The sequence below is a fragment of the Glarea lozoyensis genome (assembly GCF_000409485.1).
Source record: "Glarea lozoyensis ATCC 20868 chromosome Unknown GLAREA3, whole genome shotgun sequence".
Classification (NCBI taxonomy): Eukaryota; Fungi; Ascomycota; class Leotiomycetes; order Helotiales; family Helotiaceae; genus Glarea; species Glarea lozoyensis.
This window is the reverse complement of record NW_007360998.1, coordinates 2,069,899-2,084,026: the sequence shown is the minus strand read 5'-3', so window position 1 is coordinate 2,084,026 and position 14,128 is coordinate 2,069,899. Positions and strand designations below refer to the sequence as shown.

Below are 14,128 nucleotides of genomic sequence, written 5' to 3'. Positions count from 1 at the left end.
CGCTCACCGACTGGGATATCCAAAAACCTGTTGTTGGCACAAATGTACGTGGCTGGGATTTTTGTCCTCGTTGTGATATAATGTCCACAAGAGCAGTATGCCCCGGGTGGTATAGTGATCAAAAGTTTACAGAACATATGTTAGAAAACAAAGCTTTCGTCTCCAGAATGCCATTCCATGCTCGGAGGAGGATGCCTCGCGGGGGACAAAATAAGTGTCAGTCACCAATCCACTAAACTTGAAAAATAATAAGTCGACTTCGAATAGAGAATAAAAAACCTTATTTACTTAAAATAATTGACGAAATAGTGATAATGCTCTAAGTTAATTCGCGAAATATACGATATTTCGTCAATTTTATTGAAGAAATGTTGCGTTTCGACTGCCACTTACTTTGTCCTCCACGAGGATGCCCAATGTTTCGTAACTGATTCCGAGCTGCCGATGAAGTCAGCTGACACCGCGTCTATATCCCGACGTCTTCAACGCGACACCTCGAACTTTCCTTAAGATTCACAATCCAATTGATCACCCAAATAAAACATCAGGAATAACACCAGTAGCCTTACTCAGTCAAAATGGCTCGAACCGACGAAGCAGAAGCATTTTACTATGCAGTTTATAATGCGATACAAGAAATTCCTTACGGCAAGGTGACAAGCTACGGTCATATTGCACGGCTAATTGGGACTCGTAAGTAGAATTTCATTTCTACTAGCCATTGAATACCTGTAATCTTAAAAGAAGGATGACGGAAACTGGGAAAGGCAAATGTGGTGTTACAACTTTCCAAAAGAGATGAATTCCCAGCATTCATGTTCAACTTCGTTTTCACGGCGCCGATGTCAATAAACCCGCTATTACTGATTACAAATCACGTATTTCATATTTCGTGCCCAAGCTGAATATAATATCCAAGATATACTACCATAGGTTCAAGCCTTAGTTAACATAACCTACAGCTCAAAGACCACGTCAAGTAGGAGTCTGTCTCAAACACCTTCCCACTGACCTATCACTCCCCCACCACAACGCCAACGTTCCCTGGCAACGAGTTATCAACTCGAAAGGCATCATATCTCCCAGGTAGTACCTCACCCCACCCTATAATACAATGTCCGCTAAATATATCAGAGGCCATCCCTCAGGAGCAGCGCATCAAGCAGCAGCTCTTCGTGCCGAAGGTGTAACCGTTACTCAGTCGAATATGGGAGAATTCATGATAAACTTTTCTGAGTACGGGTGGTTTCCAAAACAACTACCCAGTGAGGAGGCAGAAGGCTTAGAACCTCATGTATTTACTGATGAGGAAGATAATTGACTCATCAAACATCACAACACGCCACTAAGCACAACTAACAACACTTGCCAGTAGCAGGACATGCGTAATGATTAAGAAGGCAAGCCATATTGATCAAAATATATTTCTCGGTTCAGATTAGCGCTTTGATACACAGCACAAAGACCGGGATATCCTCAGTCTACTCCGAGAGCCTTCAATACTGTTCGCTAGCCACACAATCCACGTAATAAACCACAACTTCTAATTATCACTTTCGTCCATCGGTATAGTTCAGCGTCACCAATACAGACAAAACCCTCGGCACTCCAAAGGGGGCTCGGGTCGAGTCGCACGGCCCTCCCTACCTCCCTACCTCCCAGGCTGCACCTTCAAGAGCGAATTGTCCAACCCTCTCCAAGAGACACTTTGCGTAACGAGCGAATGATTTGCCAAGACCTGTAGATGTAACCATCAGATCTCTAATTTAAAATGTTGATTGCCCAATAAGTAAGCGAAAAATGACCCACCATTGTTGTGACGGTGCTGGAGCATCTCCCGACCCAATAGGATGCCCGACCACTGGCCTGCCAGGCTCATAATCCAAGCTAAATCCAGTCATCTTATAATGATGGTTATACGTAAAGAGGATCAATAAAGAAATACCTCAAACAGTAGATAATTTGGATCGAAGGACATTTGCCTCCAGTGGATTAAACTCTGAAAACTTCGGCAGGATCAATAGGTTAGGTAAGTAGTTATGGGTGATGCTAAGCATCGACGCCGATTTGTAATTTCATTCATGGAGTTAAATTCACTCATTTCGCTTCTTCGGGTCCTTCAGATGCCCGAGGTTGAGATCCGTTGGATGCTGGGTTGGCCGGTGAAACGTTTGCGTGTTGTTGATTATGGGGCTGAAAGTTCTTGTTATTATTGTTGTAATTTCCACCATTTTGATGATTGTTTCGTGGCTGCGGTACGAACTGGTGCATTTGCTGCTGCGGGCTAGCGCCGAAATGATTTGGACCGCCAGGATAGCCGTTACGAATTTGCACTTGAAGGTATTAGTAAAGAGTTGAAAAATATAACAGGATCTTAAACTTACTTTGATTAGGTGGCGCTTGAGCATAGACAGGTTGCCCATATTGAGGACCTGGGCTCATACCAGGATTGACACCAAACATAGGCGGTTGTTGATGGCCTTGTTGAGAGCCTTGACTCATCATCATTGGGGCTCCTCTACCTGGACTTGGATAGCCGTTGACAGGCATGATTGGCGGCCCATTACCCTGGGGTATAAAGTGACCCTGTTGCCCTGGTGGATACATCATCTGAGGACCAGGTGCCATACCCTGGGAAGTCATAAAACCGTTCGTTGGATTTTGCATCATAATGGTCGGTCCCATGTGAGTCTGCTGGGGTATGAATTGATGACTTCCAGAAAGAGAACGATTTGGATACAAGGGTGGCCCACCGCCTGGAAAGGGTACCATTTGTGGGTTGTACAGCTGAGCCGATTGATTCATGGGGGACGGGTATGCAGCAACAGGAATATTGTGAAGGCGAGGAGAGGCGAAGGATTGCGCCGATTGCGATGGCATCATGCGATGCTCGTCGGGTCCATTGAAGGATGGCGCAGGCCCATGACCATGCTGATTCGGTAAGTTCATGGAAGGTTGTCGAGGAGATTGCCGCTGGTTCATGTTATGGACACCCTGTTGAAGATGGAATGGAAGTTGGTGTTGATGAGGGACCGGTGGGACCGCATGTGAAGGGTTTGGCGAAGACATTGCTTGGTTTGCAAATGGAGCCTCTTCGAACAGCTTCTTATACGTCTGATGCATGGTTGAACCAGGCTTCTCGTCGTCGGCGACTTGTCTCCAAGTTGGAGGAGTGTCAAAAGCAGGCTTCAGCCCTCCGCTCTTACTCCAATCCCTTCCTGGGCCTGGTTTGATTGACATGATGTGTTCAAGAGCGTCGAACTTTGCCTCTAATGACGGACGTTCTGATGCAGGGATTGGTTTGCGTTTTAGCAGTGACCGAGCGATTGGTGCAGGTACCGGAGTCTCGACGGCATTAGCAGCTGTTCTAGGACTAGAGCCGCTGCTTGGAATTGCATTAGGATTAAACGAAGCCGCAAATGGGCTTGGTCTGAATTCACTTATCATTGGATTCAACCGGCCTCCCTGGGCACTGTTGACACCACTGGACCGTCGAGAGAAGTTAGGGTCGACTCCGTTGGAAGGACCGGTAGGTGGCAGGCGAGCCTCGTGAATTGGCATAGGATTAAGTGGCATTTGATTATGCTTTTGCTGCTCCAGGCTTCTCAGACGAGCTCCCAAATTGCCTGGCCCACCCCGACCCTGCTGAACGGGAATTTGTTGACCTTGTGCAGATCGATCACCACGGAAGTTCTGAGAATTGTAACCACCTTGGTTGGGAAATCCAGCATTGCGATTTGGGGTCTGCCGATTAGGCATGTTGGACGATGGGGTTCCGTGAGAGGGTACTGGACGCTGCGAAGCAGCCTTTGCATCGGGGATTGGTGCAATAGGCTTCGCAGATTCTGCTGGGCTAGGTTTGGCCTCAGCGTTGCGCTTTGCATTTTCCTTAATCTCTTGTTGCCGCACTGGATCCTTTGCAATTATAGGAATCAGATCCTCGGGGACGGGTGTATTGAGCTTGAAAGAATCTGCAAACTTCTTCAAGTCACTCAGTTTTAGCTCCTTGTCATTTCTGGCTTTGCTGATTCGAGCACTCTCGACCCGTGTTCGTTCGCGCAGAGCGAAAGTTCTGAATGCGCCTGCAACATCGCGCTCGATACTTCCCTCAGCAGTAACCTTAGGAGAAACCGTGTTAGTCGCAGAAGGAGTAGCCTTTGGTACAGCAGGCTTGGAATCTGGAGTCGCGATGACACTTGATTCGGTTGTGGTTGGAGGTGTAGCGACTTCGCCCTTAGCATTTGCACTCAAAGCCGGCTTCTTGTCCGCGACAGGTTTGTCTGGACGGGCAAGCTGAGAAGATATAATGGCTGGGTCGACAGGTGCTCCGCTGACCGTCGATTGGCCAGTTGGCGCACGTCGTGCAGGTGGAGTGTACTTGTTGCTGTTATTTGTGCTGGAACTGAGAGGTGGGAAATCCTGTGGCCGTCGGACCCCACTGTACCTAGAACAATGTAAGTAAATGTGCAAGCAATGTCCGGAAGTGGAAACTCACTTGTCCTCTTCGTCAAGACCACTACTATCTGCTGTCAGATTGTCTGTGATACGCTCTTCAGCAACATGAACGTTGGTGGTGACACTTCGCTCAATCTCTTTCGCCTTCTTGTCCGCGTCCGCAACACGTTGCTTGTATTGAGGATGGCTCTTGTCAATTGGCGTGGTGTAGATGTTTTCGTCATAATCACTCTTGAGGCCAAAGCGGCGCTCATTCTCAGCAAATTGATCCCATACTGGACCTGCCTTTCGCGTGGATTCCAGGGAGCCATCCTCAGCTTCTGGCGCATCGGGCACCCATCTTTGCAGCACGCGCTCTCCTTGGCCCTTACTGCCTGAAATGGCACTGTCCGTTCGGAACGAAGCAGAATTTCCTATGCGAAATTAGCATGACGAAAGCATAGTATGCAGCCCGACTCACCGTTTTGTGCTTTATTAACACCTGCCCGAGAATCGACCATGTCCTTTCGCTGGTTTGACATATTGGTCTGATACTTCGAACCGCCGTTGGACATATCGCTAGCTTTCTTTCCTTGCACCATGTTCGGAAGGACTTGGGCAACTAAGTGATCCAGAAATACGGATACTCGAAGAGCAATTGACGAGAGGGGTCAGTTGTCCTTTCTGTGATAATATGTTAGCTCGAATCATGGTGGCAGAAGGCTCGGTTCGACTAGAAGTCGAAGTCCACGCTTGTCACAGGCGTCGTCACACCATCCCGGCGCTCGTGACGGTTTCGCGACAGCCACATGTGAAGGTGAAGGTCTGAAGAAAGAATAGAGATGGAATTATACTTCTTAACAAACCGCACAGCTCGTGCTATGCGATCGTAGCAGACTGGATTTCGCGCCGATGTGAGGCCTTTTTAATGTTTCGGATACACAACCCCTAGCCACAAGGCCAACAAAACTCTCTATTACAAAGAAACCGGTCTGTTTGGTAGAAGATTCGCAATTAGCTTATGTTCAATGTGATCAAGTATCTGCGAATAGAGAAGAATGATCAGGAGTGCCATGATCATAGCTACCAATCGACCCACAATGGGACGTGGAAAGAGAGGCTGGCTATTCATGGGTGTCTTACCTCGAAGAAAGAGAGAATATTACCACTTCAATCGATCGCAGCTGTTTTCTCCTTGACTCCAGGAGGTCAGGTCGCTCTGCGCAATGCAGGTCGAGTCGATGGTGGTGGGTGAGAAGGGAGGTCGAAATTCGAAGCCAGAAAAGGCCAAGCGATCGTCCGCGAAGCTCAACGTCAAATTATCAAAATAGCGCTGGAAGAAGGAAAGACAACTCAAGACTGCACTCCGATCTGGACATTCACGCTTGCCATCAACCTCCACGGGCAGAACGAGTTTGGCAGATGGGACGAGAAGCTGGTTGGGAGGACAGTCGTAGGATGAAGGGGAGAAGGTGGTTCGAAAGTCGATGAGATGAACGTGGACCCAGAGCTGGAGCCGTTCAGAATTAGTGAAGCGTTCAAGCGGGAGATGGCCCAGCCCGTAAAGCGGCGCCGGGGGCTCCGAGCAGGAGAGGTCAAGAAGATGTCGTGTGCAACCACGGGATTCACGAGCACGGAGGACTTGAGATACAAGGCACCGTTTTGATTTAATCTCATCTGCAGCCTTAACTGTAAGAATTGGAATTGTCTCGTAATCAAATTATCCAGCTCCCAAACCACCGTCAGTCTGCTCAGTTGCCCCTCCTGGTAGACTAAATATAAACAACCTGTAGGTCGGTCTACCTGTCAATTCGATCGTACCTAAGCTACAAAGTCCGGTGGTTTTGCCAGAACTCGGAATAGAGTCTGCCAAGGCAACATATACTGAACATATACCGAAAACATTCGAGAATAAAGAAAAATGTGTCGTCTATCGAGTACATGTCCTTCTTGGACTGCCACTTATTTGTCCACCTCAGGTCCCACTTCTTCTATATTCAATCCCAAAAAGCAGCCTCGCTCGCCAGGTTCGAAGGTCAAAGCTTTTTTCGGTACGGGAGACGAGGCAGCTCCCTTCCTTGTGGCTGGGCCAAACCGATTGTCCCTGGAAGCGTCTGAATCAGCTGGAGGATGCTTGGAGATTCAATTGTCGAGGATTGAGGTACAACGTTTCTGGGTATTAAGGCAATGGACACAATAACCTGATCGCCTTATGTTCCGGCCTCCTTGGGATTTATGAAATCTTCAGCTCGCAGCGCACCGCACAGCAACGAACTCTCGACTCCTCCGCAAGCATCATGGGCGAAAGAACCACCGAACGGCGGGCGCACAGTTGACTGTCATACGATGCAGCGCCCGCACGGATTACCTTGGTACCACCGTACTCGAGTTAGAATTGGGTTCTCATTGTCGAGGCAGCGACGCACATTCGCCATAGTGCGTGCGGTGCTTCGAGGACGAGAACATGCAGACGGACAATGAGTTTGATATTGACGCTCCAGTCCTCAGAATCCAAGGGTCGTCGTGGTGGCGTCTGGTGTGGGTTGCCGTGCTTGCTTAATTCCTGTCGAGTACCATTTATCCCTGGCAGCCCCAAAATGCAACTAGTAGACGACAAGAAGACCTCTTCCGTACCTACCTACTTACCCACCTACGGATGGCTTTGACTCGAGAGGTCTGATAGTAGGTATGTGAATTTAAACGATATACTAACAAACTCTCATACTCCCCCTCTTTGTATTGTGTCAAAACCGTTAAACACCGTTGCATGAGACTGAAGAGCTGCATGCCGGAAACACACATGCTCTCCCCAGGTTCTGTCGATCGTCAACCCGCTTCAACAAGACCCGTCTCCCGCACAAATCGTTATTGGTAGATTGTATGGGTGCTTCTGCGGCTGGTTTGGTGCAAAGAACCAATCGCCTGCTGCAGTGGTTTTAGCTCTGCCCAATTAAGCTACCTACCTAGGTAGGTAGGTAACTACATAGTTCTAGTACGAAAGCATCTTCGTATTCTACTAACATGACAAGAGACGAGAAGGGACCGGCTTTGTAGAGATTAGAGTGAATTTGGTAAGTAGTGATTATTCAAGTCAGATTTCTCACAGTTTAGTTTCCCTCCTCTTTCCTGCACTGCCTCGCCCCTAATAGCTCTGATCCTATCAGCAACTCCTTCGTATCATTCTGCTGTCTGTAGTGCATCTAATAGATCTGTCAATTGCCCGTGAAACATAGTGCAAGATGTCCAGTACTACCTCTGGTGATTTCTTGCATCTCTACATTATATATCCGCAAGATCAACGTCATAAATCACAGGTATAACTCGTTTAGTCTGTGTACGAAAGGTCCCTCGTCCGAATGAGGATTCGGTTCGGTAGGCGGCTCTTCTAGAACTCTGCCCGATCCAGTTGCATATTCCTATTATGGACGAGGAGGTCGGGGAGAACCCCTGAGAAAGTTCACAACCACAATCAAAACCGGCAGAAGTATAATAATAGACGACTTCATCCAAATAACATTGCAAGAAACATTCATCACCGTGCGTTCCCCAGACCACACTGTCAAATATCCGTTTCATGGGGGAAAATCGTAAATGGCATTCGCTTACCTAAGAGTGGATCATGTAGGTCGGCTGTTTAGTGTTCGTATCTTCAACCTGAGGTATTGAGAGACCTCCAAAACTGCACCCCGACCTGTCCACCAACGTCGCGACCAGGACCTTTTCACGCCAAGAAGCAAACGGCGTAGGATTTCTCAGACGGAAACACGCAAAAGGACGTTTCTAGGAGCTCCGCAGGCGGTCCGCGCCGGCAAAGGACACGCTCGAAGACCTTTCTCAGCTTGACAACACAATTGACATGCAGGCACCACAAACCTCGCAAAGATCGATGCAGCGGCGGTCACCAGCCGCAGACCCAGGACCTCCTCCAAATATGCCACCGCGGTCGATATCTCCGTCCCAACAGCGGGCATCATCATCCTCGAAGGCTTTGCCAAACGGCAGTGGTAGTGGGAGAAGACCAAACGTGAGTGCTGAGCAGCGTTTCCGCGCTTCTTTTCTGTTGCAGCAGGCGGAATAGTCTATGAGAACTGCGACTGACAGCCATGTCCTCTAGCCAGGCGGACCTGTCCAGAGCACGTCGAATGCTCCCCAGCTCTCCCAAATCGAAAAGAGTGTAACCCATCTTCTGGTCGCCACAAAGCAACTGCTCGAGACCCTGACACAATGGTCACGGCACCAGGCAACTGATGCGCAGGTATCAGACGTTTATGTGCGGCTAGGATATGAATTCAACATTGCCTGTAGAGCTTTCACTGCAATCAACGTAGACACAAGCGATTTAGGAAACGTTCCAGAACTCCTGCGCCATATACTGGAGTCCACCTTAAGCCAGGAAGCAAGTGTTGAGAGTCTGGAGAAGTACTTGCCGCGAATTAGGGACATTATAATAAATCTGTTGCATGGACTAAAAAGGAAGCAACAGAAACTGCGTCAGAAGCAGTCAACGAGAGATGGGCTCAGCCAGTCCGAGCCTTCTGTACCCCGAACGAGCAGTGTGGGCAGTGTAGGAAGTGCGAATACTGGTCTTACAAACATGCTGGATCAGGGGATCTCAAATGGGTATCAAGGCGATGGTGCGGCAAATAGTCGAGATAGCATTTCAAACGACGCGAGCGTCCCACCTAGAATGTCATCGCAAGCTTCCGGTCGAAGAGGGCTTCCTGGACGCGATGTTTCGAGGAACTCTGTAGCTTCAGACCAGTCTACTTTGTCCAGCACAACAATGCAAAACATGCCAGTCTTACCACCATACCCCGGAGACGACGTCCAACAACCACCAGGTATGGACGTGAACGACTTTCCGCCTCCTCCACCTCCGCCAAAGACTCAAAATGCCTTGGCTGCGCTGCAAAGAGGCGGCGAGCTCGAAAGAAGGGCCTCTAGACGTTACTCTGCATATCAGATATCAAAACACCTCGGCGCCTCGCCCGGCGGCTTACCTATGATGCCGCAAAATTCTCCAATTCCTAACAGGGGACGTAATGATGCTAGGGAATCGATGAAGGCCGTACAAAATCGCGGAGATCAGCGGCATAGCAGAAATCCGTCAACCCGTTTGCAAACTGATGCATCACCCACCCGAATCCCAAGTCGGATTTCTGAAGCATCTGAGAAATCGGATTTCTCGCCACCTAGTGCAATCGCAAACGATGTCAGCCCAGTTGCTAAAACACCCGAAAACATGGTTAGACAACCAATTGTCGATTTCGATGAGAATGTGCCGAGTGCGACCTTAAATGGCCCTCTGAAAGATCCATTGCCTGTGCTTACCCCTCCCCCAACCACACTTCTTCCCGAGACACCTAAGCAACAAACGGTCGTTCAGGAGAAGGAGGTCGCGTCATACTCTACAGAACAGAGTAACTTCACACCGGAACCATCACCCCCGCCGGGAAATGAGCTGACATTATTCTTACAATACAAAACAAAGGTTAAGAAATTCGTCCTAGCCGAGGGTTATAACGATTTGTCACTTGCCAGACTACAACTAGGATTTATAGACAAGTTCGCCTGGAATACTCATAATAATGGTGTCGATTTTCCGGAGATATACATTCAAGATCCTGTCTCGGGTGTCCGTCATGAGCTCGAAGATCTTAGTGATATCAAGGATCGCTCGGTATTAGTTTTGAATATCGAAGTCCTAGATGAAGTAAAACGTCACATCGATGAAGGGCTGGGGGGGATCAAAAAAAGTGTTGAAAGCGTCCGCACTACACTTCAGGACCAACAAGCTGCCATTCAACTTGTCTCAGACCGCCAACAAGATACCGCAAAAGAGGTAGCTCGAATTGCCACAGTGCCGCCGGCCTCTTTCCGTGCGGCGTCCAGCGATAATCAACGAGTGAACCCATCACCGATGAGCCCATCGAAGGTTACTACCCAAGCACAAATGAGTGAACTCCAGGGTCTCCGGCGAGATTTGGCTATCATTAAACAGACCTACTCTGCATGGCAATCTGACATTCAAAGCTCGATGTCCTTGATTCGCTCAAAAGCTGATTCGGTCAAAAACGTTGCCATCAAAGCAGCAATACCCGATATCAGTGGTGGATCCGGTCGATCTTATGTTAATTCTGGAAAGAAAACTCTCAATGACGATTCCGACAAGCTTGTCAGTCAAGTTGATGACCTCCAGGATATCGTGGAAGATTTACGCAAGGATGTGGTAATGCGCGGTGTTCGTCCTCGGCCACGACTTCTTGAGACGGTTGCGAAAGATATCGCTCAAGCCACCCAGGACCTCAACAAAATGCAAAACTTCCTCAAACGCGAAGCTCCCATTTGGCAAAAGATTTGGGAACAAGAGCTTGAGACTGTCTGTACGGATCGTGAATTAGTGACCATGCAGGAAGATCTCGCAGCGGATCTTCAAGACGACCTCTTGAAGGCTCAACAAACGTTTGCGCTTGTTGAGGAGGCCACCAAGGAACAGATGAAGGATGCTCCTCAGGGCGGTTCAATAGCGCCACGAGTGCTGTCAAAGGGGTTAAATCATGTAATAACAGCTGATCCTGCTGCCGCGAAAGAGGGCGTCCTAGGCGAAGTGCGTGCTTTGCAACCGAATCACGAGAATCGCCTCGAGGCTATCGAACGAGCAGAGAAGCTCCGGCAGAAGGAGCTCGAAAGTCGGCGAGGTGGCGAGTTTCAGAAGGAATTGGGGACCTTTGTTGAAGAAGGACGGTTGAAGAAGTCAGGCGGGTTCGAGGAAGTCGAACGGGCTAGGAAAGCAAAGGACGAAAAGAATAGGCGGGAGGTGTGGGAGAGGCAGAATGGCATGACTACCGCCGATGCGGACAACTTCATTGAGGAGCTCGCAGCTGATGAGGAAGATGATATGTTGAAAAGCGAGCAGGATGAGACTGTACAAGACATTTGAGATGTTTCCGAACAACTGTTAACGGGAATCAACATGGACCACCTGTATTGTTTGACTGTTTTGCGTTTGGTTGCTTGGAACTAGCAGCTGGTCGATCTGGGATTTGTTGGGGTAGGAAGCTTTGGGCCACGGGATCAGGGTCTTTGTGCTAACTCATCTTGGTGTTTCGTCTTTGAGGCCCGTTGATGATAACGGACCGTATTAACAGGCAAGGTTTGGGCACGGCGTTTGGGTTTGGTGTGTCTTTTCGATACAGATTATGTGCACACAGCACTTGCTTGTGGCATGAAATGAGCGCATCTGGTACTGAGACCGTCGGCGAGGTTGGTGAAGATCACGAGCATAATTAGCTGGTGGTACTGGTCTTCAGTTCTCAATCAAGGCGTAGCTGGAATTACCGGGGTCGAAGATGTACGAACTATATAGAGATTGTGTAACACCTAGTATAGAATAGATGTGCTTCACGCCGTTGGCGTAGGGCATCTTTATCTCGTCACCATGTCTCATGTTGCTTATGTGAAAAAATGGCCCTCCAGAGGTATATTTCATTATACAGGTGGATGAGAAGTGGATATTGTTAAATCACCACCTCCTCATCGATTAGAAACAGCCCCTATTCCATGTCAAGCTCACAACAATCTGCATTTGCTAGATGACGAGTCACGACGTTTGCGTTGCAGCAGCACTGAGTACCTCCAGACTGTCACCGCTGTCCAATCATTAACCGAGTCGCGACTTCCTAGAACGCCCACCTCAGCCTTCCGAGGCAATGGAAAGCTCACGCCCAGATCATCTGGATTCGAGACTCGCACGTCGCTGCCGTCGCAAATGGCTGTCGAGGTTGGAAACACAATTCCAAGCTGGCGTCTCAATCAGTGAACTTGAGAGACATGGCAGACACCGCTGAAGAACCCTTAATGGGACAGTCCTCCCACGAAGATGACCTTGATGCGACAGACGAGGTTGATCTCAGCGATGTCTCCCTTCTCTTGGAAAAGAACCTGCGGCATCCGGGTGTATTCGTATGGCTTCTTACGTTCAGCGCTGGGATAAGTGGGTTGTTGTTTGGCTGTACGTGTTCTGGCTTCGTTTCAATGAAGCTGCGCTGACTTCAATTCAGACGACACGGGTGTGATCTCTGCGACGCTGGTCTCGATCAACTCTTCTCTCGGCCATCCTCTCACGACGCTCGACAAGTCGCTCATTACATCCGCCACTGCTCTCTTCGCTCTTCTTGTCTCGCCCGTATCCGGTGTTCTGGCAGACAGTCTAGGTAGGAAACGAGTTGTGCTACTCGCAGACCTAGCATTCATACTTGGAGCCGTGATACAAGCTGTGGCGGGCAATGTTGCCGGAATGATTGTCGGAAGATCAGTTGTTGGACTGGCTGTAGGCGCTGGGAGTTTCGTGGCGCCGTTGTATATTGCTGAGCTGGCACCGGCACCCTTTCGCGGCCGGTTGATTACCTTGAATGTTCTCTTCATCACCATAGGACAGGTCATCGCTTATATCGTCGGATGGGCATTTGTACAATGGGGAAATCAAGCTACGGGCTGGAGATGGATGGTTGGACTTGGTGCTGTACCCGCGGGGTTACAGTGTTTGGTGATGATCATCATGCCCGAGACGCCCCGTTGGCTTGTAATGGTTGATCGGAGAGACGAGGCAAAGAATGTGTTGAGAAAAGTATTTGGAAGTGGTGTTGAGATTGAAGGATTGGCTGAAGTGGTTCTGGAAGGAATTGAGAACGAAGTGAGGGAAGAGGAGGAAGCAAAAAGGGGAAGAAACAGATCTCAGTCACAGAAACAGAACGATGCCTGGTTTTCAGACTCAAAAGATCTTTGGTTGGAATTGTTTCGAGTTTCTGGAAATAGACGAGCTTTGGCAATTGCCTGTCTCCTCCAGGGTCTTCAACAGCTTTGTGGATTCGTAAGCTTTTCACCACTCTCATCATGCCCAATCTCCATTACTAATGTACCCGTAGAATTCTCTGATGTACTTCTCTGCTACTATTTTCACAATAGTTGGCTTCGCCTCGCCGACGTTAACCTCGCTTTCGGTCGCGCTGACAAACTTTGTCCTCACATGTCTAGCTCTCCTACTGATCGACCGGATCGGGCGCCGCAAAATCCTGTTGTATTCCATTCCTATCATGTCCCTAGGCCTCCTATTCTGCGCCATTGGCTTCCATTTCATCACCCTTCCTGAAAATCTCAGCCTCGACAACCCATCCTCTTCCGCGAACGCTAATGAGGAGATACCTCTATCCGAAAGAACAGCGCCGATGCTCGTTCTAGCTAGTATCATGCTCTATGTAGGCGCCTATGCTCTCGGTCTCGGTAACGTTCCGTGGATGCAGTCTGAGCTTTTCCCACTGAATGTTAGGTCCTTTGGGAGTGGTTTAAGTACATCTACCAACTGGAGTGCGAATTTCGTGGTTGGCTTGACCTTTTTACCTATGATGGAATTCCTTACTCCTGCCTGGACGTTTGTAATTTATGCTGGTGTTTGTGTTGCTGGTTGGCTTGCTGTCTGGAGGATATACCCGGAAACGAAAGGACTGAGTCTCGAAGAGGTGGGGGCGCTTTTGGCAGAGGGGTGGGGTGTACGCGGAGTTTCTCGGGGGTAAAGCAAAATTGCATTGGTTTTTGGGAAAGAGGTAGATTGATGGTATGCGCAGGACTCTCTTCCTTGGACTCGCCACGTTAGCTTAAATGGGTGGAGAATGAGATCGGAAAGAAGGCGTTGACCAAT

The 14,128-nt window shown here is 49.0% G+C and overlaps 4 protein-coding genes across 4 annotated transcripts; 3 read left to right on the top strand and 1 right to left on the bottom strand.

Moving 5' to 3' along the window:
* Window positions 1-578: 578 nt before the first annotated feature.
* GLAREA_00671 (Methylated DNA-protein cysteine methyltransferase, C-terminal) lies at window positions 579-1,321 on the top strand (the record flags this gene model as incomplete). Its single annotated transcript, XM_008085429.1, has 3 exons — window positions 579-693; window positions 963-1,086; window positions 1,135-1,321. 3 exons carry the CDS (start codon window positions 579-581, stop codon window positions 1,319-1,321), a joined length of 426 nt encoding a protein of 141 aa, XP_008083620.1.
* Window positions 1,322-2,097: 776 nt separating this feature from the next.
* Window positions 2,098-5,036, bottom strand: GLAREA_00670 (uncharacterized protein; the record flags this gene model as incomplete). Its single annotated transcript, XM_008085428.1, has 4 exons — window positions 2,098-2,333; window positions 2,385-4,444; window positions 4,496-4,868; window positions 4,916-5,036. 4 exons carry the CDS (start codon window positions 5,034-5,036, stop codon window positions 2,098-2,100), a joined length of 2,790 nt encoding a protein of 929 aa, XP_008083619.1.
* Window positions 5,037-8,290: 3,254 nt separating this feature from the next.
* GLAREA_00669 (uncharacterized protein) lies at window positions 8,291-11,374 on the top strand (the record flags this gene model as incomplete). The annotated part of the gene is made up of 2 exons (XM_008085427.1): window positions 8,291-8,458; window positions 8,549-11,374. 2 exons carry the CDS (start codon window positions 8,291-8,293, stop codon window positions 11,372-11,374), a joined length of 2,994 nt encoding a protein of 997 aa, XP_008083618.1.
* Window positions 11,375-12,264: 890 nt separating this feature from the next.
* Window positions 12,265-14,003, top strand: GLAREA_00668 (MFS general substrate transporter; the record flags this gene model as incomplete). Its single annotated transcript, XM_008085426.1, has 3 exons — window positions 12,265-12,445; window positions 12,495-13,303; window positions 13,359-14,003. The coding sequence occupies 3 exons, from the start codon at window positions 12,265-12,267 to the stop codon at window positions 14,001-14,003; spliced, it is 1,635 nt and encodes a 544-aa protein (XP_008083617.1).
* Window positions 14,004-14,128: the final 125 nt, after the last annotated feature.